At 55.1% G+C, this 27188-nt stretch overlaps 10 protein-coding genes across 10 annotated transcripts; 4 read left to right on the forward strand and 6 right to left on the reverse strand.

Moving 5' to 3' along the window:
• The first annotated feature begins 2 nt into the window (after nt 1-2).
• On the forward strand, nt 3-2128 carry PHACADRAFT_256638 (uncharacterized protein). The gene is made up of 9 exons (XM_007396030.1): nt 3-138; nt 193-356; nt 410-569; nt 630-816; nt 867-1543; nt 1595-1710; nt 1764-1920; nt 1972-2047; nt 2096-2128. Exons 1-5 carry the CDS (start codon nt 55-57, stop codon nt 1007-1009), a joined length of 738 nt encoding a protein of 245 aa, XP_007396092.1. The 5' UTR covers nt 3-54; the 3' UTR covers nt 1010-1543; nt 1595-1710; nt 1764-1920; nt 1972-2047; nt 2096-2128.
• A 2290-nt stretch (nt 2129-4418) lies between these two features.
• On the reverse strand, nt 4419-6301 carry PHACADRAFT_96118 (uncharacterized protein; the record flags this gene model as incomplete). The annotated part of the gene is made up of 8 exons (XM_007396031.1): nt 4419-4558; nt 4619-4719; nt 4777-5042; nt 5096-5347; nt 5397-5553; nt 5605-5728; nt 5782-5895; nt 5950-6301. The coding sequence occupies 8 exons, from the start codon at nt 6299-6301 to the stop codon at nt 4419-4421; spliced, it is 1506 nt and encodes a 501-aa protein (XP_007396093.1).
• A 357-nt stretch (nt 6302-6658) lies between these two features.
• Nucleotides 6659-9426, reverse strand: PHACADRAFT_256644 (uncharacterized protein). Its single transcript, XM_007396032.1, has 6 exons — nt 8736-9426; nt 8608-8679; nt 8080-8555; nt 7937-8025; nt 7654-7882; nt 6659-7595 (listed from the first exon to the last, which is right to left on the reverse strand). The coding sequence occupies exons 1-6, from the start codon at nt 8999-9001 to the stop codon at nt 6823-6825; spliced, it is 1905 nt and encodes a 634-aa protein (XP_007396094.1). The 5' UTR covers nt 9002-9426; the 3' UTR covers nt 6659-6822.
• On the forward strand, nt 9417-10343 carry PHACADRAFT_28793 (uncharacterized protein; the record flags this gene model as incomplete). The annotated part of the gene is made up of 4 exons (XM_007395179.1): nt 9417-9419; nt 9566-9628; nt 9745-10200; nt 10254-10343. The coding sequence occupies 4 exons, from the start codon at nt 9417-9419 to the stop codon at nt 10341-10343; spliced, it is 612 nt and encodes a 203-aa protein (XP_007395241.1).
• Nucleotides 10344-10760: 417 nt separating this feature from the next.
• On the reverse strand, nt 10761-12478 carry PHACADRAFT_173947 (uncharacterized protein; the record flags this gene model as incomplete). The annotated part of the gene is made up of 8 exons (XM_007396033.1): nt 12243-12478; nt 12075-12194; nt 11981-12024; nt 11831-11932; nt 11629-11769; nt 11294-11578; nt 11220-11240; nt 10761-11165 (listed from the first exon to the last, which is right to left on the reverse strand). Exons 1-8 carry the CDS (start codon nt 12415-12417, stop codon nt 10761-10763), a joined length of 1293 nt encoding a protein of 430 aa, XP_007396095.1. The 5' UTR covers nt 12418-12478.
• Nucleotides 12479-12610: 132 nt separating this feature from the next.
• On the forward strand, nt 12611-14712 carry PHACADRAFT_256646 (uncharacterized protein; the record flags this gene model as incomplete). The annotated part of the gene is made up of 12 exons (XM_007396034.1): nt 12611-12627; nt 12679-12692; nt 12748-12789; nt 12836-12873; nt 12929-13010; nt 13063-13360; nt 13412-13580; nt 13637-14013; nt 14074-14187; nt 14245-14335; nt 14394-14497; nt 14551-14712. 12 exons carry the CDS (start codon nt 12614-12616, stop codon nt 14573-14575), a joined length of 1368 nt encoding a protein of 455 aa, XP_007396096.1. The 3' UTR covers nt 14576-14712.
• Nucleotides 14713-16319: 1607 nt separating this feature from the next.
• PHACADRAFT_256648 (uncharacterized protein) lies at nt 16320-17550 on the reverse strand. The gene is made up of 4 exons (XM_007396035.1): nt 17222-17550; nt 16812-17162; nt 16634-16750; nt 16320-16578 (listed from the first exon to the last, which is right to left on the reverse strand). The coding sequence occupies exons 1-4, from the start codon at nt 17231-17233 to the stop codon at nt 16432-16434; spliced, it is 627 nt and encodes a 208-aa protein (XP_007396097.1). The 5' UTR covers nt 17234-17550; the 3' UTR covers nt 16320-16431.
• Nucleotides 17551-20846: 3296 nt separating this feature from the next.
• On the reverse strand, nt 20847-22529 carry PHACADRAFT_161824 (uncharacterized protein; the record flags this gene model as incomplete). Its single annotated transcript, XM_007396036.1, has 7 exons — nt 20847-20959; nt 21017-21073; nt 21124-21360; nt 21428-21575; nt 21634-21718; nt 21770-22176; nt 22248-22529. The coding sequence occupies 7 exons, from the start codon at nt 22527-22529 to the stop codon at nt 20847-20849; spliced, it is 1329 nt and encodes a 442-aa protein (XP_007396098.1).
• Nucleotides 22530-22823: 294 nt separating this feature from the next.
• Nucleotides 22824-24997, reverse strand: PHACADRAFT_195835 (uncharacterized protein; the record flags this gene model as incomplete). The annotated part of the gene is made up of 6 exons (XM_007396037.1): nt 22824-22865; nt 22916-23014; nt 23077-23828; nt 23882-24362; nt 24414-24568; nt 24625-24997. 6 exons carry the CDS (start codon nt 24995-24997, stop codon nt 22824-22826), a joined length of 1902 nt encoding a protein of 633 aa, XP_007396099.1.
• An 81-nt stretch (nt 24998-25078) lies between these two features.
• Nucleotides 25079-27188, forward strand: PHACADRAFT_173957 (uncharacterized protein). The gene is made up of 5 exons (XM_007396038.1): nt 25079-25643; nt 25702-25992; nt 26044-26508; nt 26562-26605; nt 26656-27188. The coding sequence occupies exons 1-5, from the start codon at nt 25153-25155 to the stop codon at nt 26712-26714; spliced, it is 1350 nt and encodes a 449-aa protein (XP_007396100.1). The 5' UTR covers nt 25079-25152; the 3' UTR covers nt 26715-27188.

A 27188-nucleotide genomic window follows, 5' to 3' on the forward strand; every position in this document is an offset into this window, starting at 1 on the left:
GACCTCGCTGCTGTTCGCTGGCCGAGTCGTCGTTCCGCCGCCCCATCTTCCCAAATGACGTCGGTGTCGACCTTCCGTGCTATCTCGAGCAAAATCCGCCTGTTCAACCTCTCTCCGGCCACGAATTCGCAGCACAAAGTGAGTCGTTCGCGTCGTTTGCCCGCAAGGTTCATCCGCTGAAGGCTTCTGGAGGAAAAACGCCTCGGTCGCGGTCAAGGTTCAGGTCGTGGTGGCACCTCAGGACGAGGCCACAAGGGCCAGAAGGCGAGGTCTGGCAATGGAAAGCCCAAGCCTGGCTTCGAGGGTGGTCAGACACCGATAATCAAGCTGATCCCGAAGAAGGGTTTCGTCAATGCGTGCGTGCCGCACAGATGTTGTCGCGCGCCAATTGCTCAGACAGAGGTGACAGGAATGCCAAGGTGTACGCCCCTGTGAACTTGGACAGAATACAACACTGGATAGATCAAGGTCGTCTGACCTCGTCCCCGGAGAACCCTATCACAGCTCGGGAACTGCTGCTTAGCGGCTGCGTACACGGTGTGCACGATGGGATCAAGCTTTTGGGCGACGTATGTGCAGCGTGTATTCGCGTGTATTCTGTCATGATGATTCTGAACAACTTCGTTTAGGGTGCTGAACATCTGAAAACCCCAATTCACATCACACCCTCCAGAGCTTCGAAGTCTGCCATCCGTGCGGTTGAGAAGCTGGGTGGCACAGTCTTCTGCAAGTACTACAACCCGCTTGCCCTTCAGGACTGCGTCAAGGGGCGCACAGATCGTACAGAGGCTGCACCCGTCAGGCAGACCGACATCGGTACGCATACACATTCTCTCATATTAACTCATACTCACCTCTTCTCGCAGTTTGGTACACGCAATGGAAGAACAGGGGTTATCTCTCGCTACAAGCTATCGAAAAAATGCCTGTTGTTGAGGAGCGATGGAAGGAACTGTCAAAACAACTTCGCACATACAGAGAGCAAGGTTACGAGAAGGCCAAGAAGTAGATACAGTCTTAGATGCTCGCCATGTCTCTACTATACCATTCTCTCCTCTATTCTAGCCAGGGCCTGTCTCCATGCGGTCTGGCGAGATGCTCCTGCTGCGAGGGCGAAAAGGTTCCGAGTTTCCGTTCAGCCTGTCCGGAGATATGCTGCGGCTGCGTGAACGATAGGATGGTGAACCGCTCCGTGATCGTGATGGACTCCGAGAAACGTATCGAGAGCCCGCTTCTGAGGGTGATCTGCTTCTGCTCTTGCCTGAATCCGCAGTCCGAGACCTGCTCCGTGACCCGCTCGGTGACCTGCTTCTGCGTCTACTCGAACTCTTGCCAGAGCCTCTGCTGGGGCTGCGACTTCGTTCGCTTCCGGCTTCGTTCTTGCCTTCCATAGCATCCAAGAGTCGACTTTTTCTTGGGCCTATATCTCCGTTGTCTTCGAGGACCTCACGTTTCGTGAGTCGGGGCAGAATAATGTCACAGACGCGTTCTCCACATAGCAGCGAGTCCACGAATTCGTCCATGTACGTTAGGTGATACCCCCCTGCAAGGAGTTAGTACTGTGGTAGATTCAGCGGCAAAAGCAGACGCGCACCTTGATTCCTATACCGTAGCTTTCGAAAGTCCTTCATCAGCGGCTCCAAGATTTCGTATACCTCCGCGGCTGGGAACGTCATGCGTACGTACATCACGGCTAACGCTCGTAAGTACCTATGTGCAGAATTCACACATACGCCTACAGAGAAGGGTGAAATACAACGCACTTGAATTCATCTGCCTGTAGATATTCGAGTAGGATCTCTTTCTCCGGCTGGATTTGCAACAGCTTGAGTAGCAGAGACAAGAACTCTGTCGGCTTGTTATTCCCGTACACTCCTCCAATTGCCTTCAGCTCGATGGCCTTGTCAATAAGATTCTCAGCTGTCCAGATTCAATAAGGAGCTATCCTGGTAGCAGCGTGGCGACGCGTACCTGTGAGCGCGAAGCAGTGTTCCTTCCAGTATGGCGACTCATAAATACGATTTCTAATAACGGTTTCGACAAGAAACTAGGGAAAAGGTCAAACGAGTGCATAATGCATGGATAGGTGCCGTACCTGCGGATTCTGGCCATGGATGGCGAGTGCGCCGCGGACGGTGGTGTTGGCCATGGCGGAGGGAGTTCAAGTGGCGGTTGTTTGTTCATGTTAGGTTCCAAAGGTGTTGCTTTCCTGTTTCGGATAGCTGACCGTTGGTCCCTGCGACAATGCTGAGCTGGCCCGCACGCGTATCATCCCTGAGATTTCAAACATCTGCGTGATATTGGATCTGTGCGTACAACTGCCTTATTCTGAACATTCCTTGTGCGGGAACAATACGAAACCCGCGGTCCACCCGGCGATTTAGCTGGCACTCTGGTGTCTCATCAGCTGCTGCAAGCGGCCTGTGCGGGCATGCGCATAATGTGGCGTCGCCATCGGCTCATATTTCAGGCTAGAGGTCTGTACCACTCAGTGCTCCTGGGCATGTTTCGACGCTCACGTCTGCATTCTTATTCTTCCGACAAGGATACTGTAACGGTGGTTGGACCCGGCCTCGAGGACAATCGCTGAGCTGCGCGGCGGTACCTGGCAACGCGGACGGCCATCATCTGGCCTTTGGCTGCCATCTTTAGTTAGCACATCCCTTTGGTACGAGAAGCCAGACAAAGGGTACACGTGCCGAGCCTGCCGCCGGTTCGAATTGTTGTTGTTTGGTTCAACGAGGCTGACATGTCCATAAACGGACAGGCAGCCTCCTTCAACAAGGTATAAAACCCCTGCACCTCTGCCCCGCTTCCTCACCCACCTCTTTCACCCACCCTCACTTTCTTCCTTCCCTCCTCTTGCGTTACATGTATTCTTACGTTTTGTCCTTCCTGCTCGTTTTCCTTCCCGCTCTCCTCTCCTCTCTCTCATCCTCTTCGTTCTCTGTGGCGTGGACCTAGATGACCTCGGCACCCTCTGTAACTCTGGCACCCAACTCCCTGGCGACCCTGTCGACACCACCATGCAGCGTAACATACCAGCCCGTCTGCAATAAATGAACTCTTGTGGCGCTGTTATCCGAACCGTGTTGCTCACTTACCCTCGCCACATCTCAGCTCCGACCTCGTCGTCCTCGCTCTGGATCGTTGTGGAATCCTGTGGCCGTGTCTTGGCCAGCTTGGTAAGTACCAACCTCTCCAACCTCTACGGCCTTCGCTCATCGCATCCCACAGGTTCTTGGTCTAGCCACTCCAACCACCACGGCGACGCGACGATACTAGGGCGGCCACTACTCTGGCGACAACCCTCTGGCAACAACATTCTGGCGACAAAATTCTGGCGACGATACTCTGACAACACTCTGATCCTCGATTTCTCCAAGCTGGTGGGCAAGTTCGGATGGAGCCAGTCCCGGAGGTGGCAGGCAAGACCTGGCGAAGACAAGTCGCGTCCCTTCCAATAGCGGACTGCGCGCAACACCGAGCCAGGATCGGAGGAGGCAGGCAAGACCTGGCGAAGAAGGTCGCGTCCCTCCCGGCAGCGGGCGTGCGCAACATCGAACCAGGATCGGAGGAGGCAGGCAAGACCTGGTGAACGATGTCGTATCCCTCTCGATAGCGGGTGCGCGCAAGGTCGAGCCAGGATCGGAGGAGGCAGGCAAGACCTGGCGAAGCATGTCGTATCTCTCTCGGCAGCGGATGCGCGCAAGGTCGAGCCAGGATCGGAGGAGGCAGGCAAGACCTGGCGAAGGAAGTCGCGTTCCTCCCGACAGCGAGCGCGCGCAAGCCGCGGCGGTGTCAGGGGTGGTGGTGGGCAAGGCCTGACGAAGACAAGTCGTGCCCCCCAAGGGTGCGCTCAATGTTATCAGGTGGTAGCCTCGTCGCACTGCAGATTGTAGCGAACGGTAAGCACATCCCCCCTCTTGACTATCTCAACGCTGACGCCTATCTCGGCAGCGATCTCTAAAAAAAACTCTTGGCCCCCGGTGGGAGCCTTGGCTACCCCCACTCGGCGGACCACCCGCGCGGAAAGGACGACACCCCCCGAGAGGTGGTGTCTACGCTACGTGTCCCTTTACATCTCTTGTCGAACTTTACTGACTTTCACGGGGCGGAGGCAGAAGGCAGCCCCGTAAGTACTTTATTGTCTCGCAGTTCTTACACCCTTACTAACTCGTCTACACTTTCGCGCAGGTGCGGACGGCACGACGTCTGGGTTATCTAGGATTTTGTACTTTCAATATACTTCCGCTCTATTATCTTGACTTTAACATCTGCGTGAAATGTGTGAAGCCTAAGTGATAATGCGTCATAAGTAAATATCGAAAACAGGATAGCAGTAAGTATTGATGTGTAAGACTATAACTCTGAAGCCAGTATCCACTAGTTCTACATGATCCGTCCAAGACAAAGCCTTAAGTATAACGATGTTTCGCCATGCGACTTGCGCTGTAATCGCCAAGAAGCGAAAGAATACAGATTACCACAGCCCAGAGATGTCCGCCGAGGAGGTGATGAGAGGTCGAGAACGCGAAGATTGAGCTGCATGTCGGCTCTCATTAGCGTGAGTCCTTCCCAAGAGAACGCTCAACAACGCACCTGACGAACGGCGAACCGACCGCGACACCGAGCATCTGGGAGAACTCGGAGAGGCTGTTGGTCGTGCCGAGGGCAAAGGACGTCGGCGTATGGTCTTTCGTCAGTATCATCACGATCCTGCGCGGTGTCAGTCAGCACGACCCTCCCTCCCGCGGTCTGCGAGCAGGCACTTACGAGAATGCGAGGCACCCGAGACGCGACATGAAGAGCACGAAGCTGATCGCGACCCAGAGGAGCGCCTCGTCCGCGGCGCCGCCGCCCTGCGCGCGCCGCGCGAGCGCGTTCAGGGGCGGCATGAGCGCGAACGTGAGCGGCCAGGTGAGCAGCGTGAAGCGGAAGACGGCGAGCGCGTCGTGGCGGCGCAGGAAGACGGGCAGCGCGCCCTTGAGCCCGATGGACACGAGGCCCATGATGGAGAGAGCGCTTGCGATCTTCTTCGGCTGGTCGCGAGGTGAGCAGGGGGTACGTGAGAGGATGGAGAAGGGAGACACACGTTCATCGAGAGGCCACCGTCCTCGATGGGTGTGTACGCCATGAGCACGAAGACCGTGTTGAAGCACGCGGCGACGAAGCCGAGCATCCACTGCGAAGCGCAGAGCGCGCGAATGACGGGTAAGGCCAACAAGCTTCGCAAGCTTGGTGGCTTCTCGGCTAGGGCGAGCGGTATTGGAGCTTCGCCGGGCTCAGGCTCTACGGTGAGTATAGGCTCTGGAGACGGCGACTTGGGAGACTTGCGCGGGTGTGTCTATCGGACAATGTCAGAAATAGACCGCAGAACAGGATGCAGGCCTTACCTCGCGCAGAAAAGTGACAGACAGCAATGCGGCGAGGAATCCAAGGGCAGATGAGATGATGCATGGCAGGATATAAGGATATGCTCTAAAGAAAGCGTTGTCGAACCAGCCACCAAACTCGGTCGCAGGCTCTTCAAACGCTCCACCAATGACAGGGCTAGTCGTCCGTCAGCACCACCGCCAGTGACGCGAAAAGCATTCAGCGCACCCTATCACAAATCCCAAAGCGGAGATGATGTCGTAGAACGGGAATGCCACCGACTGGTTCGACTGGTCTGTCAGTTCGCCGACGACAGAGTGGATGACGCCAATGAACCCGCTGAATATGCCACCTACGAAGGACGTGAGCGATCGGTTGGTGCATCTATCTTCGAAACCAACGAACTGAAGAAGCGAGTGGTTAGAGCCATGGCGAATGTTTGGGACGCGCCGAACAAGAGTGTGGAGAGCGCGAGACCAAACATCCCGAAGCCAATAACAGGGGTCCGCCCTATCCAGTCTGCGTACATACTACAATCAGCCCAGAAGACGTACGATACAAAGCGCCACACACCAGAGAGCCTCCCCCAGGCATAGACAGTCAAAAACGCCCCGGCAGTATGGCCAAACGACATCAACCCGGTGTAGTATCCCACGTCGCGCTCGTTGGGGAGGCCGAAGCCGGCGACCATCTTGTTCACATACGGCATGATCTGTGTGCCAGAGACGGGCACGACGAGCTTGATGGTGTATATCGCAGCGAGCTGGGCTCGGGGAAGGGGCGTGGCGGGCGCCCGGCGGCGTGGCGGCGTCGGTGCAAACCGCCTCCGGGGGATCGCATCCTCGTCGTCGTCGCTGGCACCGAGCAGCGGCGAGTCTTCGCGGTACTCGAGTGGATCGCGGTACGCGTCCGCTTCGCGAGACATCTCGAAAAGCGCGGGAAGGCGTGAGCTAGAGCCGTCGCAACTCTGTTCGAAGGCGTCGGCAGGCTGTGGCTGGGTCGCACGCGGCGAAGTTGCAAGTTGAGGGTGATCCTCGGTGTGGGCAAAGGAGATATGGTTTAAGTGAGACGGGCCCGAGCTCTATATCTATGTGCGCAGACATGCTCAGTCAGGATTGCAGCTTATGGATCTCCATGGCATCGACCGCCCGTGGCTGTGTTTCAGGTCATTCTCGCGCAAGATAGCGTGAGGCGCGCAGCCCATAGCCGGCTGCCTTGTGGCGCGGGAACTACACACCGCTAGCAGAGGCTTTGATTCTACTACGCTCCATCGACATGGTCAGAAAGCAGGCTCAACAATCTCAGAGAATACATTATACATTTATCCACAGGTTCCATCTCGGTACATGAGCATTTGCTCGTTTGACACTTATCACGGGCTGAAACAAAACATTGACTTACAAACCTTCGGTATGACGTGACTGCTACGCTTCGCACGACATCTTCTCAATCTTCCGCAGCCCATCGAGGCAACCACTCTTCCCACTCCTCCCAATCTTGATCATCACGCTCAACCTGCTTCTCCCAGGAGTCGAAATCTTCGCCATCATCGCTCAACGCACCGTGGGACGAGTGCCTGCGGGGACTAATCAGTCTGTCTACGACGTGTACTGCACCGTTGCGCGCAGGAACATCAGACACAGCGAATATACCGTTGACGAAGACGAGAGTGGTGTATCCGCGGTGAGGCAAGATCGAATGAATTTGCCTGACATGCACAGAGAGCGTGTGGTTGGGGAGCAGCGTCGGTAGAGTGATGTTGGCAGAGAAGACGGGCTTCGGGTGCGGGAAGGGCCCGTGGTGGGGTGGAGGATGCGGAGGATGCGAGACGGGGTTACAGCATTGTGGCGGGCGGATACCAGGCAAGACCCTGCAACCGCATTTTCCAAGATCCATCTTGCACATTTGGCTCTTCAAGCCACCAGGCAGGAGCGTAGGAATAGTGCACAGCTGGCCAGAACTGAGACGCTCCTCGCGCCATTGCCACTCCCCATCGACGTTCTTCACCGAGTCTCGTCCGATGTTGATAGGTCCTTCCTCAGGCCTGTAGAAGGGATTCCGCACAGCTCCATGTCCCATAGGATAAGGAAGTTGCTCTAACTGCAGGCCAAAGTCTTCGTTATCGAAAGCGGACGGGATCTGTTCGTACTCGTCTTCCTCGAGCCGAACGCTGTCGCTTCGGATTGCCACATCTTCATCAGAGGCGTTGTGCACCCAATCTGAGGAACTCAGTTAGTGTGTGATGGGTGATGGTAGGCGCCACGAGATTTAGCTTACTACTATGCAAGATGAACTCAGGCACAGTGTGGAAGGACAGAATTTTCTTCAGTGCTCGCTGACCAAACGGCGAGAAGAGGTAAAACTTGAGCCGTCTCGGCAAGCGATGGAAAGCCTTATTGGTTGGAGCGAAGAACGTTATGGCGGGACTGCCTTCCAAAGTCTTCGACTCTTTGACCCAATGCCAGTCAACAGCGTCAGTGAACTCGACACGTTGGATAGCAGATGTCTGCAGTTGTGGGTGTCAGACGCTGGGTGTCCGGCGGCAAAGAAATTAACATACCAAGGTGGAAAACACGTCGGAGAAAGCAAAAAGTGTGGTGAAGGTGGACGGAGGCGGGAACAGAGGATGAGTCAAAACATGAACCAGCCCTGTGCCGATATGTTAGACCACGGTGAGGACACTTCTGAAACGTAGATGCTTGCCATTTTTAGTTTTGACGTCTGCATACACGACCTTGGAATAGAAATTCAGGGTCAGAGTCGGCTTCACAAGACGTGGCGGCTGTTCCACGCGCAGACGCAAAGGCTCGCCGTGGAATGAACCGTCACTGAGCGTCAGCGCCGTCGGGTGCGTAAGGTTCTTCGCGAGGTCATGGGCAACAAACTCTCCGGGCAGGATATGATACTTGAGAACGGCGGTGATAATCTTCTTGATAACCTTTTTCTTGCGTTCCTTATCCTCATCATCGTCCTCGTCAATCTCGAGAAGCTGGTCGTTGACGAACCCCTCAAGGGCGGCAAACAATTCGAGCTCGTCGGCGGCCTCAGCCGTGATAGCGCCGCTGAAGAACGCTTCGACGCCAATTTCATCGAACTCTGTGTTCTTTTGATGCTTATGCTTGCCATGGCGATGCTTCGGCTGCTTCAAAGCGCGATCGGGTATGGCGAAGAAGGTTAGACTGGTATGAAAGCGTTAGGGGACGCATATAGCGAGTCGATCTCATCGCGCACCTCTGAGAGGAGTCATTCAACAGAGAAGTGATCTCTTCTGAGAACTTTACCACCTTGTGGAGGCGGGAGAACCTGTGGCAGTACATGAATTAACAAACGGGTCTTCTTCGCAGCACGCGTATACGAACCTCTCGTCATCCTCGAGGGCCTGGTAGATGGTCTTGTCTTCCACCTTGGGAGGTGCATGATGGGGAGGGTGCGGCGTATGGCCCGGCGGTACGGGCAGGCCAGGCATCTTCGGCATGCCGGGGTGCTGGCTGTCGAAGAGCCCGGCGACCCACTGGGCATGCCCATGATTATCGTAGTCTTCATACGGATGGAATGGCTGTCCGCCGGGCACGGCGGCTACGACAAGGGCACTGCTGAGCAGCGCGACGAGGCTGCGGGCCAACATGGTAGTCGCAGCGAGAGGACAAGGCGTTCGCAGACAGGAGGCGTCGTCATGTCTTGTTCAAATAGGCTGCGTTGCGGGCGTCATGCTGTTCCGCAGCTGATTCGAGGCCCAGAGGTCTTGCCCTGGACCGATGCATCGCTGTGATGGCCTCCAGTGCTCCGCATTGGAGTATAGTGCGCCTTTTGCGTCGTCTGCCGCCGTTACGAAGAATGATAGACGTGGTCATACCGTGGAGAGACGGGCCTGCCGAAACGGCCATCGAGCAAGCAGCTGTGGGCGTCCTCCACCCTTCCGCGTTTCTCCTCAGCAGGATGGTTCCGAAGGGTCGTCATCGGCGGTATTAATATTGCAAATCCAAGTGGTTGCAGAGCAAACGCTCGTGTGTCGTCCGCCAGCTGCACGGATTTCATAGAATATGGTGACATGAGAGAGAAAGGATGCGGGCTTGCGGGCTCGACAAGGGTCCCCGCTGTCGGTGGCATTGTTTCGGCTCTCCGACGAAATTGATTGGCGCGTGCCCGACGGCCACGACCCCGTGGACCTCGTACCGCTCACCACGGACAGCACACTGATCCTGGTAACTGGCATCGCATCCACACCAACGATATTCCCACCATCATTAAGATTGTGAGTAACCTGGTCAGTTCGATTATCAACGCAGACTCTGACCAGTCTGCAGCGTATCGCCACCTGGCGGAGACTTCTCAGATCCCGTCACAGCTGCCACGCTTAGTATCGTACAGGTGTTCTGGGGTCTCGACAAGCGCCTCGCTCAGCGGAAGCACTTCCCGTCCGTCAACTGGAGCGTGTCCTACTCCAAGTACACGAAGGTTCTCGAGTCGCATTATGAGACGACCGAGCCCGGCTTCGTTGAACTGCGGACGAAGACGAAGGAGATCCTTCAGAAGGAGGAGGACCTTGCCGAAATTGTGCAGCTCGTTGGCAAAAGTGCTTTGGGCGAGAGCGACAAGATCACACTCGAGGTGGCACGCATGCTCAAGGATGACTTCCTGCAGCAAAACGGCATGAGCGAGTACGATCGGTTCTGTCCGTTCTACAAGACGAGCGCGATGCTCAAGAACTTCGTTGCGTTCCACGATGCGTCCTCCAAGGCGGTTGCCACAGGCGACATTACGTTCGCTAAGATTAGGGACTCGGCGAGTGACCTGATGTTTAAGCTCTCGCAAATGAAGTTTGAGGTGCGCTCCGACGCCTTAGTGTCATGGCTTTCATTTATTCAAGCATTGAGCAGTCCCCTACACAAGGCAAGGACTCTATTAAGGCGAAGATGGACGCGTTGTACAATGAGATCCAGGAGCGTTTCCGCCAGATGGTCGAGTAGTGGGACGAATTATACCCGTGGCGGGTCACCCCGCAGCTGTACGTTTATGGAGAGCACCCACGCCTTTCGGACATTACAACCACAAATTATGGCACGACATTTCCTCATGACCGAATGGATTGTATGCTCATACGAGCCTAACGAAACTCTGACTGCGTACGGATGTTTCGGCTCAGTAAAATGAAACGGTCAGGGTAAGCGGGGGAAAGAGAGGTCAGAATAGGCAACTGGAGTGTTAGGTGGACTTAGAGATCCGCTGGTTCCACAGCGCAGTAACCATGAGCGCCCAGCACAGCCTGCATGCGATGGACGCAAGGTGTGTGAAGTGTATTCGTGGAGCGATGCCGGCATCGACACCGTGTTTACAGCCCAGGTACTATATACCGTCCAGGCGACGGTACGGGACTCGGCTGGTTTTCAATGCTGCCTATAGCATGCAGTTCCGCTGTCTGGCTTCGAGCAAAAGGCGCCGACAATGGAAACAGTGCCCTGGCGAACGGGGTTACCCAGGCAAGTAACTTTGCCTGCGCGCTCATAGAAGCTGGCAAGCTTAGTACCAAGGTACGCCGGATATCCAGAATCAGCAGGCATTTCTGCGAGACGACCAGAAATTTCACGAAGAGCCTCGGCCCAGCGAGACGTCGAATCAGCCATCATCGCGACATTCTTGCCTTGATCGCGCCAATATTCAGCCAGCGTGATGCCGGTGTAGATAGAAGCTTCACGTGCGGCCACGGGCATGTTAGAGGTGTTGGCAACAAGCGTTGTGCGCTTCATGATGGGTTCTTGTCGATCACCGACCTCCATTGTGAGCTCGGGGAACTGCATCCGTGATTAATAACGTTGAGTAAGAAGAACGCTTCGAAAGCCACCTACGTCCATCAAGACTTCGGCCATCTATGCAGGCATATTTAGTCATAAGCCGGAACGAACAACACTAGCTTACTTGCCTCGTTTCCTCGTTCACCACAACCGACGTAAATCATGATGTCACTGTTTGAAAACTTCGAGATGGCCTGCGAAATGACCGTCTTGCCGCATCCGAAAGCTCCTGGAATGGCCGTAGTACCCCCCTGTACGCAAGGGAAGAGAGCATCGAGAATGCGCTGGCCCGTAAGCAAAGGGAAGTTCGCGGTGTGCTTCTCCGCTACAGGTCGAGGTGCACGGACGGGCCAGACGTGCATCATCGTGTGTCTCGACACCTTGCCCTCAAATTCAGTCTCCAGAACGATGTCCTACACAGTAACCTTCAGTATGTATCCATGCGTATGCGCGTGGAACGTACATCGACCGCAAAACTGCCCTTCGGCGCGATCCGAGTAATGGTACCGAGCGCACGAGGCGGTAGCATAATCTTGTGTTCATCGACCAAGGAGTTCTCGTACACCTTTCCAAAGATATCGCCACCAGATATATGGTCTCCAACCTACGAATCATGTTAGGCCCTCCAGTGCATGTTAATTCTGACGTCATGCCAGCGTACGCACCGCGAAGTTGAGCGGCTCGAAGTCCCACATGAGATTCCTGTCCAAGGCCTCGGTGTTGATACCCCTGGGAATGTAGATAGATTTGGACAGTTCTTGGATAGACTGCAAGGCATTAGATGTGTGGGGCATCGTTATCACGATACAACTTACTCGCAGAGGCCGCTGAATGCCATCGACAATGTTCTCCATAAGACCTGACGGCAACATGATTACACCGCGCCATAGTATTGACGGGGAAGCATACCCGGGCCTAGCTCGACGCTCAATGGCTTTCCTGTCCGTAGTACTGGGTCACCAACAGTAACTCCAGATGTTTCCTCATAAACTTGAATTGTAGCCTTGTCGGCATCGATCCTGATAACCTCTACGCGATTCTCAGTACATATGCAGATTTTACAGTTACAGCGCATACCTCCTACAAGTTCATCGTGGCCGACGCGGACGAGTTCGTACATGGCTGAACCAGCCATATTCTCAGCGACGACGACGGGACCGGACACGCCAAAGACTTGTCCGAAGCGCGACTCGCGCTCCTCGTCGCGGACCTTGGGGAGGTCCCTCTTCGCGTTCTGTAATGCGCCAGCCATTGCTACGAGTGTTGGCGGTGTGCTTAGGGTCGTCCGAGGTGTTGGTCGTCACTGAAGCTGCGCCAGGCCCGATGATGAGGCGCAGGAGCCGGGCCCCGATTAGGCAGGTGAAGTCGGCGCTTGTTGACGCGTACAGAGTGACGCGTCCTTCGCTTACCACACTGCTTCACTTATACGCTGACCACCACCACGGAAGATGCCTCCGAAAGCGTATGTCCTCCGTGATCGTTATGTTTAATGGAGCTGACTGCTGGTCCGTAGAGATTGGGAGAAATGTGTGTATCTCCCGGGGCATGACAAGGATTCTCACTGATGCCATGCGTTGTGCAGGGGAGAAGAAGGTAGACGGCAAGGAAGAGAAGGAGACCAAAGGCGAGTCGCAAAAACAAAAGCAATCATATGTGCTGACACATTCTAGCCCTGGACGACAGCGACATTCAGATTCTCAAGACATATGTCCGTGCCTCTACACACTTGCCGCTGGCCTCTCCGAGCTGACCGGCATGTTTAGGGTCAAGGTCCGTATGCTCACCGGTTAAAGAGGATTGAGAACGACATCAAGGAGGTGCAGCAGAGGATTAATGAGAAGCTCGGTATGAATCGCATGCTCCGCTGAGCTTGTTCAATTTAACTCGCCTTTACCAGGTGTCAAAGAATCGGACACGGGTCTTGCTTCACCTAACCTCTGGGATCTTCCAGCTGATCGCCAGAGAATGTCTGAGGAACATCCCTTGCAAGTTGCACGTTGCACAAAGATCATACCTATGGATCCGGCAAAGGCTGAGCGTGCGCGTGCCGTCAATCCACTCGGTGCCGTCCAGGGACAGAAAGGCGCGGACGAGCAGGACAAGTACGTCATCAATATCAAGCAAATCGCAAAGTTTGTTGTCGGTCTCGGCGACCGTGTTGCGCCGACAGATATCGAGGAAGGCATGCGAGTAGGGTACGTGTCTATTCATTCACCCGGGACCGCATTATTGACATTTACCTTTAGAGTCGATCGTACCAAGTATCAGATTCAAATACCACTCCCTCCGAAGATCGATGCGTCGGTCACAATGATGCAGGTGGAAGAGAAGCCGGACGTCACCTACTCAGATGTTGGTGGCTGCAAGGAGCAGATCGAGAAACTCCGAGAAGTCGTCGAGACACCACTACTTTCAGTAAGTACTTTCCACAACTCTGGGCGGCAGCCGTCCATGCTGACATTAGGGAATAGCCGGAGCGTTTCGTTAATCTCGGCATCGACCCTCCAAAGGGTGTTCTGTTATTCGGCCCACCAGGTACTGGCAAAACACTCTGCGCTCGCGCGGTTGCCAATCGAACGGATGCTACATTCATTCGTGTCATTGGTTCCGAGCTTGTGCAGAAGTACGTTGGTGAAGGTGCTCGAATGGTCCGTGAGCTTTTTGAGATGGCGCGCAGCAAGAAGGCGTGTATCATCTTCTTCGACGAGGTTGATGCTATCGGCGGTGCTCGGTTCGACGACGGCGCAGGGGGCGATAACGAGGTCCAGCGGACGATGTTGGAACTGATTAACCAGCTTGATGGTTTTGACCCTCGAGGAAATATCAAAGTATTGATGGCGACAAATCGGTGAGTATAGGAAGCCATGACCATTTTAGCTGCTGCCCTGCTCACCATATCGTGCAACAGGCCGGATACGCTGGACCCTGCACTACTTCGTCCGGGACGGCTTGATCGACGCGTTGAGTTCTCTCTGCCGGACAACGAAGGTCGTGCCCACATTCTTCGGATCCATGCTCGAAGGTATATCTGGCGATCGATTTCATGTCTCATACATTCGCTGACTATTCGCATCCGCAGTATGAGCGTCGAGCGCGATATTCGGTTCGACCTCATTGCTCGACTGTGCCCGAACACCACAGGCGCGGAACTCCGGTCAGTCGCCACCGAGGTATGTGTCGCTCCTTGCTTTACGGCTCGGATCTCACCTCGTGTGCGTCGTGTGTTAGGCGGGAATGTTTGCTATTCGTGCACGACGGAAAGTCGCTACAGAACGCGACTTTTTGGACGCCGTAGAGAAGGTGGTTCGGCAAGGGACCAAGTTCTCCTCCACGTAAGTTTAGCCTACAAAACGTGTTACTCGGTGGCTGATGACGTTTTTCTCAGGCCGCTGTACCAGGTGTACAATTAGATCTGTTCAACGGGACATGTACGATACTTTTGAGGCCTCTATCTTATGTTCTCATGATAAATCGCCGCTCTACCACTGGCTACACGTCCCTCAGTATGCACCTGACCTTCCCGCGGTCAGAGTGTGCCGCCGATCGCAATATGTGTGGACGAGGAAGACATGCCAGGTATCATGAGATCATTTCGCGCGGCAGGGCGGTCTCCCTTGCGGCTACGTGCAGGCTCCATTGTCGCCGCGGATGTGCACAGTGCGCAAGTCTCGGTCCCATGCATCAGAATCAGATATCATCCTGTGAGAGTGTGGGGAGGTCGGCACCGCTGACCCGTCGTCTACTGTATGCTGTACTGCCCGTAGGGGTTGCTCATGAGCTTGTTTCGCGTGCTGCCAATTGCCTCGGAAATTACTTGAGGACTGAATAGGATCTCACATGAAGCCTTGAGGCCCGGAGCCTGAAGGCTTGAAGCTTGGTTGCGGTAAAGAGTCTGAAATCATGTTTCAAAGCCAATGGCTTGCGTTCAACCGGGGGAGACCGCCAAGGTGTGGCGCCTAAGCCGGATCTCGATCCCCATCAATCGCGTCTGCGCTGTGGTGCGTATTGCCTTTTGGGACGAGTGCAGGGTACGTTCGTGCCTGCAGAAAAGTTAGCTAAGCTTCCTTGTTCTTTTTCCTTGTGCACTTAGATACCAACTCTCAGAACCTGTTGAGATGCTCATCTACCGCTGCAGCCTGCACTTGCGGCCGGCGATTTTTTGTTCGCGAAAATGCTTCGGAGTTGGCAGCGCACTGCCCGTTTTGCCTTCTAGCATCCATTCATTTCGGACCGCTGGACGCATCCCAAAAACCTTGTAACGCGCTCAAATAAGTCAGAACTTTAATGGCACTGGTTACCGCAGATTTCCCCGGGCGTCTTCCGTGAAGGCGTGGGCGGTAGCCACCATGTCCGTATTGACCCACGGAGGTCTCAGCCTTCAACGCTCCTCCCGCGACCATCTACTCGTCCTCGACACGCGCTGCTCTGCCTCACGCTATCCGCCCAGGGCTATCGTCGCCTTATCTGATGATCGGCCGTCCCTGACCTTGCCCCTGCTCGCTCGCCAACTCAGCTGGTCACACTCAACACTGGAAAAATACCGCGGCCGCCGAGCCCGCAGATGGGATGCTGCAGCGAGCAGGGGAACTCGGTGCTGGTTCGCGCCCCGGCTGCACACGACTGCTCTGCGAGCCTGGTCCTTCCGGGCCGCCGCCTCGACTGCCCCATAGCCCTCACCTGCCCCGTCCACCCTGAGCCCTTCACACCTTCGAGACGGCAGAAGACTGTGCGACCATACCGCCCTTCCTCAGAGGCCCTGTCCTGCCGCCGCGATCGACGCTTTCTGGGTTGGGTCCGTCGATCGCGCGCAGAGCCAAGAGCACCTCGGCGGTCCCGACTCTGGCCGCGCCCCCCAACGGTTGATGCTCCGCAGGTGTGTCGGGCGGCACGTCGATTGAGTAGGCTGGATGCTGGCATGTGTGAGGCTCAGGGCAGGCGCAGAGGCGTGTAGTACGTTGACGGCATCTTAGATCTATTGAAATGCATCACGACCCCGAAAATGAACTGCAGTTGCTCGATCGGACAAGGACTGTGCTACGCCATTCCTTCCGTCACTGTGGCCGCATACGCCTTACTGCACACGGACCAACATATACACCACGTTCCCGCGAAGCTGCGGTAGTCACCGAACACGAGTATGAATTCAAACGTAACACGACTATCAAAATAAGACCGGAACACTAAATACAAACACAAGAAGGCATGAACGACGCGAGTACGAGATGACGGAGACGAGACATGATCAACAGGTCAGTAAGCAAGCCGACTACGATACATAGATGGCAATCTCCGGCTGGAAGCTGCCCCTGGACTTGTGGTACAACGTCTCGATGAAAATGTGCTCAAATCCGATGCCACCAGGGCCGAGACGGACACAGCCAGGCGGCGGCATGGTCTCCCTCGTCTCTGGAAGCTACATGGTGTCAAGGTTATCGTACAGTTCGTGTGACGAGATTATAGCAACCCACCTCGAGGTACTCGTTGAGAACCTCAGCAACACGCTGGGCCATCTTGGAGTAGGTAATGGGCCGGCCCTCCGTGTCGCGAATGTACTTGGGCTTCGAGAACGGTCTATAACCCCTCGGCTAGAAACATGCTGGGTGTCAGTGCTCAAATTCCCGGCATCGCAAGTGTCATGAGACGTACGTGAACGCGAACCGTAACCTTGGACTTGATCTCGTCGGGAATTGGCAGCGGCTCTTCTGCGTGCGAGAGGTATAGAAAGGCTCCGTTCAACATGTCCCTGGCTCGAATACCGCGTTGAGTGCGCGTATCTATGAAGCGTATTGGGGCTTGGTCGAGGGCCGGTATCGTAGTCGTGTGAGAGGGGGCGTTGTACGGCTCCTGTTCCAGCGGACGCAAATACGGTTGAGGGTGCACTTGTTGCTGCTGTACTTGTTGCTGCTGCACTTGCTGCCGCTGCACTTGCTGCTGCTGCACTTGCTGCTGCTGCACTTGCTGCTGCTGCACCTGCTGCCACTGTTGCCACTGTTGGGTCTGTTGCTAGGAGCTACAAGGTAAGCTCGGTGTCATAACTTGTATGACACAGCACTTGCCGGGTTGCTCATGTCTGCTGAGAGAAGTATGAGAGATGTAGAGAGGCAAGAGGCGAGTGATCGAGAAGAGGATGGGAGATGCCACAATGTCGACTAGGGATTGAGTCCCATATATTTATACGCGACCGGAAACGGGATCTCCGACTGCAGGCAGGGCCAGGATGGCGGAGGGCTGCTACTGCACCACACACCCTTGCCGCGGGAACCTCCTCGCACATGTCCGAGCCTATCCAACGGAACGTAGGATCAGTCGTATAAGCATGCTGATGGCCAGAGATCTGCACTCATGGGAAGGAACGCGCCAGTCAAGCTTCCTGAGTGCAGACAGACAATTGACAACGCCTGGGACCGGCTGGGGGAACGGACCAGGCTAGTTTGCACGCGCTGTGACGTGAAGATAGATCTATAGTTCGGAGATGAACAGTATCTCTTCTTCGGAGAGGGGCTGCGCGTCGACACCGCCTTTCATGTAGAATGCCCTCGGGAGAACACATGTAGAAATTGTCGCTCTTTTGCCTTGTGGCGCTGATCCTGAGAGACGGAGAATGCGTGCACGAACACCACGTCGTCCAGCTCGCGGCAGGTCTCGGGAGGTATGCACCTGGTCGGTCGACCCCCGGTAACTTCGACAGCGTGGCCTCCACGCGACTAGCGGCGTGTGGACCTGAAGTATACGTAAGGGAAAATCCAGGTCAGTTACAGGGCAGCAGCCTAACCCAATCACCCCCTCTTCGGGCGAAAGAACGGGTGAGGCTGCTTTTCTGTTGATTAGCTCGCGGTCTAGCGGCCAGCGACGGAGCCTCTGAACGGGCTGCCAAAGATGCTGCCATAGCATTATCTCTGCCTCGTGTTCCCAGCCACGAGACATCGTGCACCACGCGTCAGCTAGAAAACCGAAAGCGCGCTTCGAGGTTAACATCCCGAACTTGGCTGAGTTCGGCTTGGTGGACGTCCCATGACCATAGCCGGGTGCTGTAGAGGAAGCGCAGAGATTTCAGTGAGATGTGAGCGATGGCCGTCATTGCAGCTTCTCTCGGAGCACAGGACCTCAATAAAGACGTGGTCTGTCGCGCAAACGGCATAGAGAACCAGGCGCATTTTGGTACTATCAAGGGTCCCGGACGGCTTCTCAGCGCAGTGCGGAGTTCTGGAAGTGCAGCACCTATGTTTGTTTGGCCTGATATTCACAGCATCCTGATCAGAGGTTTACTAGTATATCATCGCCATTTAATCTTGACTTATCGTATGAATGATGCAACCATCGGCAGTTACATAAGTATCGTTTTTTCTTGACTGAATTGACGTGTCCGATGCCAAACGGAAGACGAGGGGCCTGGGCAAACAAACGCTTGGCTGCGAACGCCAGTATCCGCGATGTCGTTCGGAGCGTACGTCTGCAGTACTGGACTCATCTGTTTGTAAGAATGAGCTCGATCATATGCATCTGTGCCTGGAGTCGTCGCGGGCGGTGGACGAAGCAAGTTGAGACCAGCTGAAAGGCCAGCTTGGACTGGACGTAAAAGAGCAGCGGAAAGCGGCGATGCAGCGAATTGTTGCGAGGACGGGCAGATCACCACGCTGCTCCTCCTTGTCCCGGAAAGGAAGAGGGGGTGCACGAAGCGCCCGTCTTCTGCGTAGCAACCACACCAACCGCAGCAAACAAAATACGTCTGAGTACGTACAACTAGCAGTCCTGGCTGAATCTTCTCCGTCTAGACGACCAGATGCCAGGCAACTAGATCCTTTTTGCATTTATCTCATCATCACTCTGAAATCGGGGCTGTGGCAGCCGAGTCGGGGATCGTATCGCAGGAATCTGCGTAAGAATACAAGGACCTCTTCCAGCCGCCAGCTTCTCAACTTTCCGCCGGAACCATATGTATGCTGTCGAGGACGTAATATGGCTTCCATGGCACGCTCTTTTAATTTCTCTCCTGGACGAGCTCGATGTCCGCGACAGCTGCCAACCGTCCGTATCGAGCTGCGACTATACCGCACCACGACCCAAACCCCGCGGAGCGCAGCCGCCGCCCATAAGCCGGCTTTATGGATGGCATCGCCGTAAGACGCCTTTGTTCTGCCCGTTGGAAACCAGCAGCTAATTGGTCCCAGGCTGGCCCGAGATGCCACAGCAGACGGTCAGCATCTCTGAAGCACAGTCTTCGCATTCGCCGACAATCAGCTGCGCCATATAGCATGATCGCTGCTGCACGGTGCGAGTAATACGAGGTGCACCGCCTCTGGTGCTGCATTTTTTATGCGCCTCAAGGCCCACCATTTGAGGGTCATGCCCCTCAAATTCTCGCCCGTTTGTTCCGTGTCCTGGATGGCAATGTACCCGCTTCAATGAAACATGACGACGCCGCGGATGCTCTCTTAGCTAACATGAAATGAATCTCGCAAACTTCCATCGTTTGAAAAAAATTCTCTGCCTCGCCACAGGTCGTGCTTTAATTGGACACATAAACACTATGTCTTGCGGCGCCGCATCAACCCTGCCGTAGGCATACACGTAAGTTTCTGTCATTGTCGCCATGCAGCATCCAGCTTCTTAACAGCTCTAGCGGCCTAGAAGGCATACCCGGCCGTATCGTCGTATCAGTCGCTGGGCTTGCAGTGCGTAGTGGCACAGAGACGCAATCGCGGCGTCACCTTCCCGCAGATCGCTACTATGTCGTTTGTCCGCCTGCCACGGAGTGTGCTTCTAGTGTTTCTGTAGCCTGTACTCTAGGGTCCCATGCTCACGGCGTGCAGCACCGGCAGTGCCATAAGTTTTCCCCACAGATCCCCCTTGCCTGAGGCATTATCCAGGAAAAGGGACCTCATCTTCAACATTCAATAGCGGCTGTTTTCCGCACGTCAGCGATATCAGCGCAGGGTCTCACACCGATCCTAGAACTTTCTATTACCCCTCTGACGTCCCGTGGGGTTTGTCGGATTCACGGCGTGGAAGAAACTACCGACCGCACATTACCCACCGTTGTCACATCACGAAGATTATGTCCACTCAGGATGCCACGCACCGAGCAATGGCAGTATGATTCGACATGGGAACGTTTGGGTGTACACGCGCTGGATGGCGAACTCTAATTAACCTCTCGGCAAGTAAGGTGACCTTGTCGACCCTATCACAAGATGACCTCTTGACATTGTTTCACCTCTAGACGGCGCCGCTCACATTGCCTCAAAGTGCCTGAGCCATTATCCTGTAGCGGTCGCGGGGCGCCAAATTTGCACCACCCAGCGCAGCGCAGAGCGATCGATTTTACACCCCTCTACGCTGGAGGCGCCCCGTCCCACTGCACGCATCCATTCCTACTGTTTTCGGCGCCGAAGATCGGTCTTCGCTGTGCAAGAAAGGACACAGTGCGCAGGACAGTGTCAAGCACTGGTTTACCCCTCGTCCAGGCCTTCCTTGTCCTATGCCAGCCCGCCTCGTTCCCGTGGTCTCTTACGCTTCGCCGCCAGTTTCTTGTGCTTTCTCGATCTTTCATGAGCTATCCACTCGTCCCCCTTCTCTATCATGACCGGATCTTGCTCATCGACCGTACAGATAGGGCAAACGACCTTCCGTCGTGCAGCCAACACGACATTGGGCCTGTATGACGTCTGTCAGCACACGCGTTCATTCGCACCACATCTCGACGCACTCTGTAGATCTCTCTGGCACGACGAGAAGCTCTCGCGCAGCGTCCCCCAGATCCAGCGGATCAGGCAAAGGTCGCCGCTCCAGAAAATCTACGTGTTCCAGTCTAGTCAAAGTCGCCCGCGGAATATAGTATGATTAAACCTTACCCTCTGCTATCCGGCCTGCCATCTGCTGCACGTCGGTCACCCACCTGTCGCCAAGCTCTGTCATCTGTCAGGTTCATTGCGGCGGCAAATTTTGCGGCACAGCGCACCTGAAGCGTCTAGCAGGAAGGTCGGGACGACATCGCCCGGGGCGTCCAGTTCCCTTGATTGCTTGTTGGCGTCCCGCGCAGCAGGGAGCAGCTTGTTTCGAAGCCAGCTCACCTGTCGCTTCGCGTATTGGCGTGTCGAGACCTTCATACGCTCGACTGCGGCTTTAAATGCCTTCTCATGTTCGGCAACTGGCAGACTCTGGTCGCGACTGAGATAGGACGAGAACTCTTTGTAACCTGGTAAATGCGGCACGCGCTATGGCCCTTAGTGAACGCAGTGATCCGGATGTGGGAAGGAACCGACCTATCGACTGGTAGATGCCGAGTGTGTAGTCAGTCGTCGTGTTAGCTCCAGCGTTACCATCCCCGTCGTTGCCCGGATACGGCGGCGTCGGAGTCGGCGACTGTTTGGTAGCCTCCATGAGTTCCTCCACTTCCCGAAGAAGACCCTGCTACCGACATGAACGAGTCCGTGAGCATCGGCGCATATGTAATATCTCTGGTACATACCTCCAACATCTGATCGACACGAGCATCGAGACGAGGGTTCAGCACCTCCGGCCTAGCGTACAACCAAAAGCATAGCGTGCGATACCTAGTCCGGCGGTCAGCTGAGGGGCCTTCTTATGAATCCGTCATTGCTTACCGCGGTGGCAGTACGACCTGTGACTGTTTGGCAATGATGTCGCTAGGTAGATGACCCGTCTGCTTTGTCAGCTCGAGGCTCCTAAGGACTTTCCTAGTATCCTTCCAATGCCAGCGCTGCGCGACAGCTGGATCCAGCGCAGTCAGGAGGCGATGCAGCGCAAGCGCGGACTCCGCGTCCACGTCCGTCGCCACCGCTGGCAGGTTATGATACAGCGACAGCAGCTCTGATGGAAGGAGGTCCGCTGCCTGTGCCAGACGTGGCGACAGGCCGGAGACAGGCGCGGTGGCCGCCGCAACGTCCGCATCAAATGCGGCAAGCCTCCCCGGAAAGATAAGATGCTGAATCCAGTACGACGTACCCCCGACGACGATGGGTATTTGCCCCCGATGATGCGTTTCTTCTATCTGCCTCGCGGATTGCGCGTGTTCCCGTCAGCCAATCCGGGCCCACCACACGAAAGGAAAATTTGACAGACCAAACGTGTCGCGTCTTTGACCCACTGGCCGACCACATACTGCTCGCCTGGGTGCTTGAAGCCCATCAAGAGGTGCTCGACGCCGCACTGCTCCTCGATGGGCACCTTGTTCGTGAGGATGTCTATGCCAGCGTAGACCTGCATGGCGTCCGCGTTGATGATGCGTGCGCCGGTGTACCCGCCACGCCGCTCCTTCGACATCGCGAGGGCGAGCTCAATTGCGAGCTTTGATTTTCCGACGCCTGTCGTGCCGCATATCGCAATGACGGGTCGGAGCGACATGGATCTGAGCAACAATGTGTGTTCCGCGGCGAGTGCGCCGCACCGCGCGGGCGCATTCCGGGCCGTGAGCGCTCGCCGCTTGACCATGTAGGTGCCTATGGACGAGTCTCCGCCCTCAGCGGCGGGGTTTACACAGCTCATTACGCTCGTTCGATCAGGGTCGTCAGATTCAAGATATATAAACTAAGTTCAAGTGGTATTACAGGCCCGTAATCAAAGGTATTAATCGCTACGTATCGTTCCGACAAGAGATGACTCAGAAAAGCGGGCTGAGTGGCATATATCGCTACAATATTACTCGGGGACATGAACCGCCATGTAATGGTCACGAAGAGCCTAGGTCAATGTTGGTACTCTGTGAGGTTCCCGGCTAGACGACGACTCACCGCTCGGCTGGAGAAGCTCTCCAGGCATTCATCGCCAGGCGCAAAGCGGTGAATGCATGCCCAAGCATTTACCGGAAATGCCTGAGATTCCATGGAGAACTAAGACATGACCGATACTTTAGTTCGTGACGTGCCATCTCAGCCACAACGACCATGCTCACTTCTTCGCGCTCGTCGTCGACCTCTCCGTGCAAGTGCTTGTTCTGGGTCTCTTCTGCAGGGCCCTCTTCGCGCTCCGCGCGCCCGCTCTTCTCAGACTCCAGATGTTCCAGACGTTCCAATAGCCCTTTCACACGAGCCTCGAGCCATATAGTTTTTGCGGTCAAGGCGTCCGGGTTCTCGTCATGGTCCTCGTCGCCGACCAGTATACCAGCAACAGTCTTCCGCAGCGACGACTTCTCGTTTTGCAGCTCGATTAGTTGCGCCTCGAGCTCGGAGATCCTGGCCTTCGATGCGGTAATCTCGGCCTTGAGCTCCGGGTGTTCTGCCGCCTTTCTTTGAATGTCGTCGTCCACGGGCCTGTCCTTCGTCCGCTCAGTGTCGTACAGCTCCTTCCACTGTTCAGCCCCCTTCTGCAGCTCGCGCAGCTGTTCCTCGAACGTTCGCTTCTGGTCATCCGCGGCTTTGTGCGTAATATCGAGTTCGGTGCGGAGGGCGGTAAGCTCCTCCCGTAGCTGAGCGTTCTCGATGTCGCGTGCATCGCGTGCAGCGATAAGGTCCGTCGTCTTTTTCTCGTAATCTGCAACGTGATCTCGAAGCTTCTGAACTACTGCCGTCAGTTCCTGAAGCTGATGGGCGGTGTCTTGCAAGTCAGGTGTAATACCGCCTGTCCAGTCGAGAAGCTCATCTTCTAGCCGCTCCGCTATTATGAGATCTGTGTCCGGGGGAGCTTTACTGTTGGGTGCCTGTCGTGCTACCCATTTCAATGATTAGCCACCAATATCAGAACAAACTACATGATCTCACCTCCTGTCAGATTCTGTGCAGGTTTTGGAGACTTGACCGGGGAATCAAATTGCTCAATAGGTGAGAGCGGCTGGTCAAGGTAGGGGTGAAAGACAGAGGGTGAGAGGTGTGGCAGAGAACCCAATGCTTTTTCAAGGCTGTTGTGGGGTGCTGTTTGCCTTGGCTTCAGTGGTTTTGAGGTGACAGAGGGTGCTGGCTCAGCTCTGGTCTGAGGAGGCCCAGCAGGGCTTGAATCCAAGCTTGGACTGTCACCTCTGGGCTGGCTTTCTGAGACCACTGTGTCTCTGCTGCTGTTGCCTATGACAGTGTCACCAGGAGCAAAGGGGTTGGCCCAAAAGTCAAGCATGCTGGATGGTTCTGGCAAAAGATCTGGCTCAGGTAGTGGTAGGTCTATAATGTTAGGATCATGCTTCTCATTTTGAGCTGCCTCTACTGGAACCTCATGTTGTGGCAAGAGGCTGGGAAGACTAGCTACTTGACTCTAAGAACAAGGAATTTAAGCAATGATAAATCACTTACATTGAGACTTTACCCTCTGGTTCAGCAGATGGATTTTCCTTCTCTTATGTACTGCCAGGCCTGTGTCCTCTTCTTGAGCTGTTGGTTCACTGGCATCTCTCTTGCGCTTTGCAGCAGCTGGGATGATGACCGTGCCGGGGCTGCTTGACAGACCAGGATGAGCTTGCCCTGTGCATATGGTAAATGTCATTCAATGAGTTGCTGCAGAGAGATTCAATGCTCACCTGTCCTTTGGGATGGTGCTGGCTGTCTCTTAATGGGAGACTTGTGTGTCTTGTGCACCATGCTCACCCTTCCTGATGCAGATCTGTTGCTGGAGGTGGACACCTTTGCTGTGGAAGCTGACCTCCTTCTCTTGGGCTTGACCTGCCTCCAAGCCTTCACCAAATCATCGGTAACATCTTCTTTGAGTACCCATTGCAGTGGCCATGGCCTTTTTGTCTTGGGGTTAAGGCCCGCCCATCGAATCCTAAAAGCTTCATCATCTTCGTCAGTAATCTCGAGGGCCTCCCAAAGGGTTTGGTCATCGTCATCCTTAGGGATGAACTTGTGTTCATTGTCAGTACTGGGCCTGCTGTTCTTCTTCCTGTTGGCCATGTCGCGAGCGGGCTTGAGTTAACGTCGACGCGATCGCGGATCCGCGCCAGGTGTAGACGCCCAGATGCGGGATCCGCGCATCCGCTTCACCACTGCGATCAACGGCCAACGCTCGGTTCCAACTATTCGAATAAAGGTTTTGTGATAATTTCTCAATGTATCTTGTCACTAGACCGTCAAGCCTAAGCCATTGTCTCGCCAAACGGGCAAAGGTGACACGACTCTATACTCGACGAAGACCATTTTATGTTCCTGCTGCTGCGGGACCCAACGACTCGCCTACGCCAGCGGACATTGCCCCATTACTCGACGAATACGCCAAACATCCTCCACGACCTCTCACGCTGTCTACTTTGCTGTCGTTCGGCCGTCCTCTGACCCCTGAGTCGGTGCTGAACTCGGTCGAATATGTTCTTTCAGAGGTTCCTCGCATGTTTGGGTTGCGCGTCCGTGCCTTCGAAGAGCTGCCCTTCATTGTTGGCGTGAATCCGTTTATCGCCAGAATCCTGGCAAACCACCGCAAGAGCTTCAAGGCGATTGCGACCTACCCTCCAGTCAGGTCGCTCGTGGAGAACGTCCGTTTTACGGAGCAGCTCGAAGCACTCGTTCAAAGTCACTCGAACGACATTCCTGTCATGGCCAAGGGGTGAGTATCTGCCTGTACCTGCTCGTTCCATTTAGCAATTCGATACCGTGCGTGCTAGCTTCCAAGAGTGCTCTCGCTACATGACTCCGGAGCAGATCTCTAGTTTCCTGGACTCGGCCATACGCAACCGACTTGCCGTACGCCTCCTGGCTGAACAGCACATAGCCATCTCTCGAGACCTCCAACAACCTGAACTCGCTAGCCAAGATCACGTCGGTGTCGTGGAGCTCAACTGTTCTCCAAGCAAGATGATTCGCACAGTAAGCTCGTTCGTCGCCGAGCTGTGCGAAGCGACACTGGGAGCAGCACCGGAGGTCATCATAGATGGCGAAGTGGACGCTACATTTGCGTAGGCCACCCTTACTTCTCGCGGAAGTTTCAATTCTGACAGTCCGCGCAGCTATATCCCTGTACACTTAGAGTACATCCTGACAGAAATCCTTAAGAACTCCTTCCGCGCCAGTGTTGAACGGCACTATCGCCAAGACGGCTCCTCGAAGGATCCTATTCCTCCGGTCCAGCTAACGATAGCGCCCCCGCCAACATCAAATTTGCACCCTGCCGTGCTCTGCATCCGCATTCGCGACCAAGGTGGTGGAGTCCCGCCAGCGAACATCCCACACATCTTCTCATATTCTTTCACGACCGCGCGCCTCAGCGAGGACAGCGAGACAGGCGGAGGCCCATACGCTGCGCAGCATGTCGGTGGGAGCGCCGCTTTAGATGGAGGTTCGGGCTCGGGTGGTGGGAACGGCCTGGGGAACTCTAGCTTGTTCGGCGAGATTGTCAGTCGGGGTGTTCAGACTGGCATGGGCACCATCGCCGGCCTTGGGTACGGGCTGCCCATGAGTCGGCTGTATACCATGTTAGCTGCTATTCCAGGTCATGCGGGTGTTTTACTAATCTGCGATCAATCAGGTACTTCGGTGGCTGTCTCGAGTTTCTCTCGCTTGATGGCTGGGGTATGTGTATCTCTGTCAATGCAACAATTGTCGCTAATTTCGACGCACAGGCAGCGACGTTTTTGTCAAGTTGCGCTGCCTCGACGACGCAGGAGACGTTATCATATAATGTAACACACACTAGGCCTTACATGCTGTGTTACACATTTCAACGTGACAACCAGTTCCGCTCGCGCAGTTAGGTGGTGACCGAGACTGATGCATTAGTGAAAAATGGTTGCAACGACGAACATGAGGTATGAGTGGCTAAAAATCCAACCGGGGAGTACGACTGCGCAGATCACGTCCAACGAGACCCAGACACCGCTTGTTGGCAACCTTCGACACAGACAGCGGATAGATGGGTCCTAGGAGAGCGTTGGCTCAGACTGCTAGTGGTATACGTGTCGATCGTGAAGATGGGTATGTGTTATTGAGGGGAAGAAGTAGAAGGTCGGGTTTTCAGACCAGCTTGTGTGATGCATGTCATGATAAGTAGGGCGTAGATAGAATAAGTAGTACACTATGAAAGCGATGAGGTGCGAGAACGACGTGTGACGAAGGAAATCATTTGGCGAGCTACGGAGCAGACGTTAGCGCTGTG

This window comes from Phanerochaete carnosa, assembly GCF_000300595.1.
Source record: "Phanerochaete carnosa HHB-10118-sp unplaced genomic scaffold PHACAscaffold_5, whole genome shotgun sequence".
Lineage (NCBI taxonomy): Eukaryota > Fungi > Basidiomycota > Agaricomycetes > Polyporales > Phanerochaetaceae > Phanerochaete > Phanerochaete carnosa.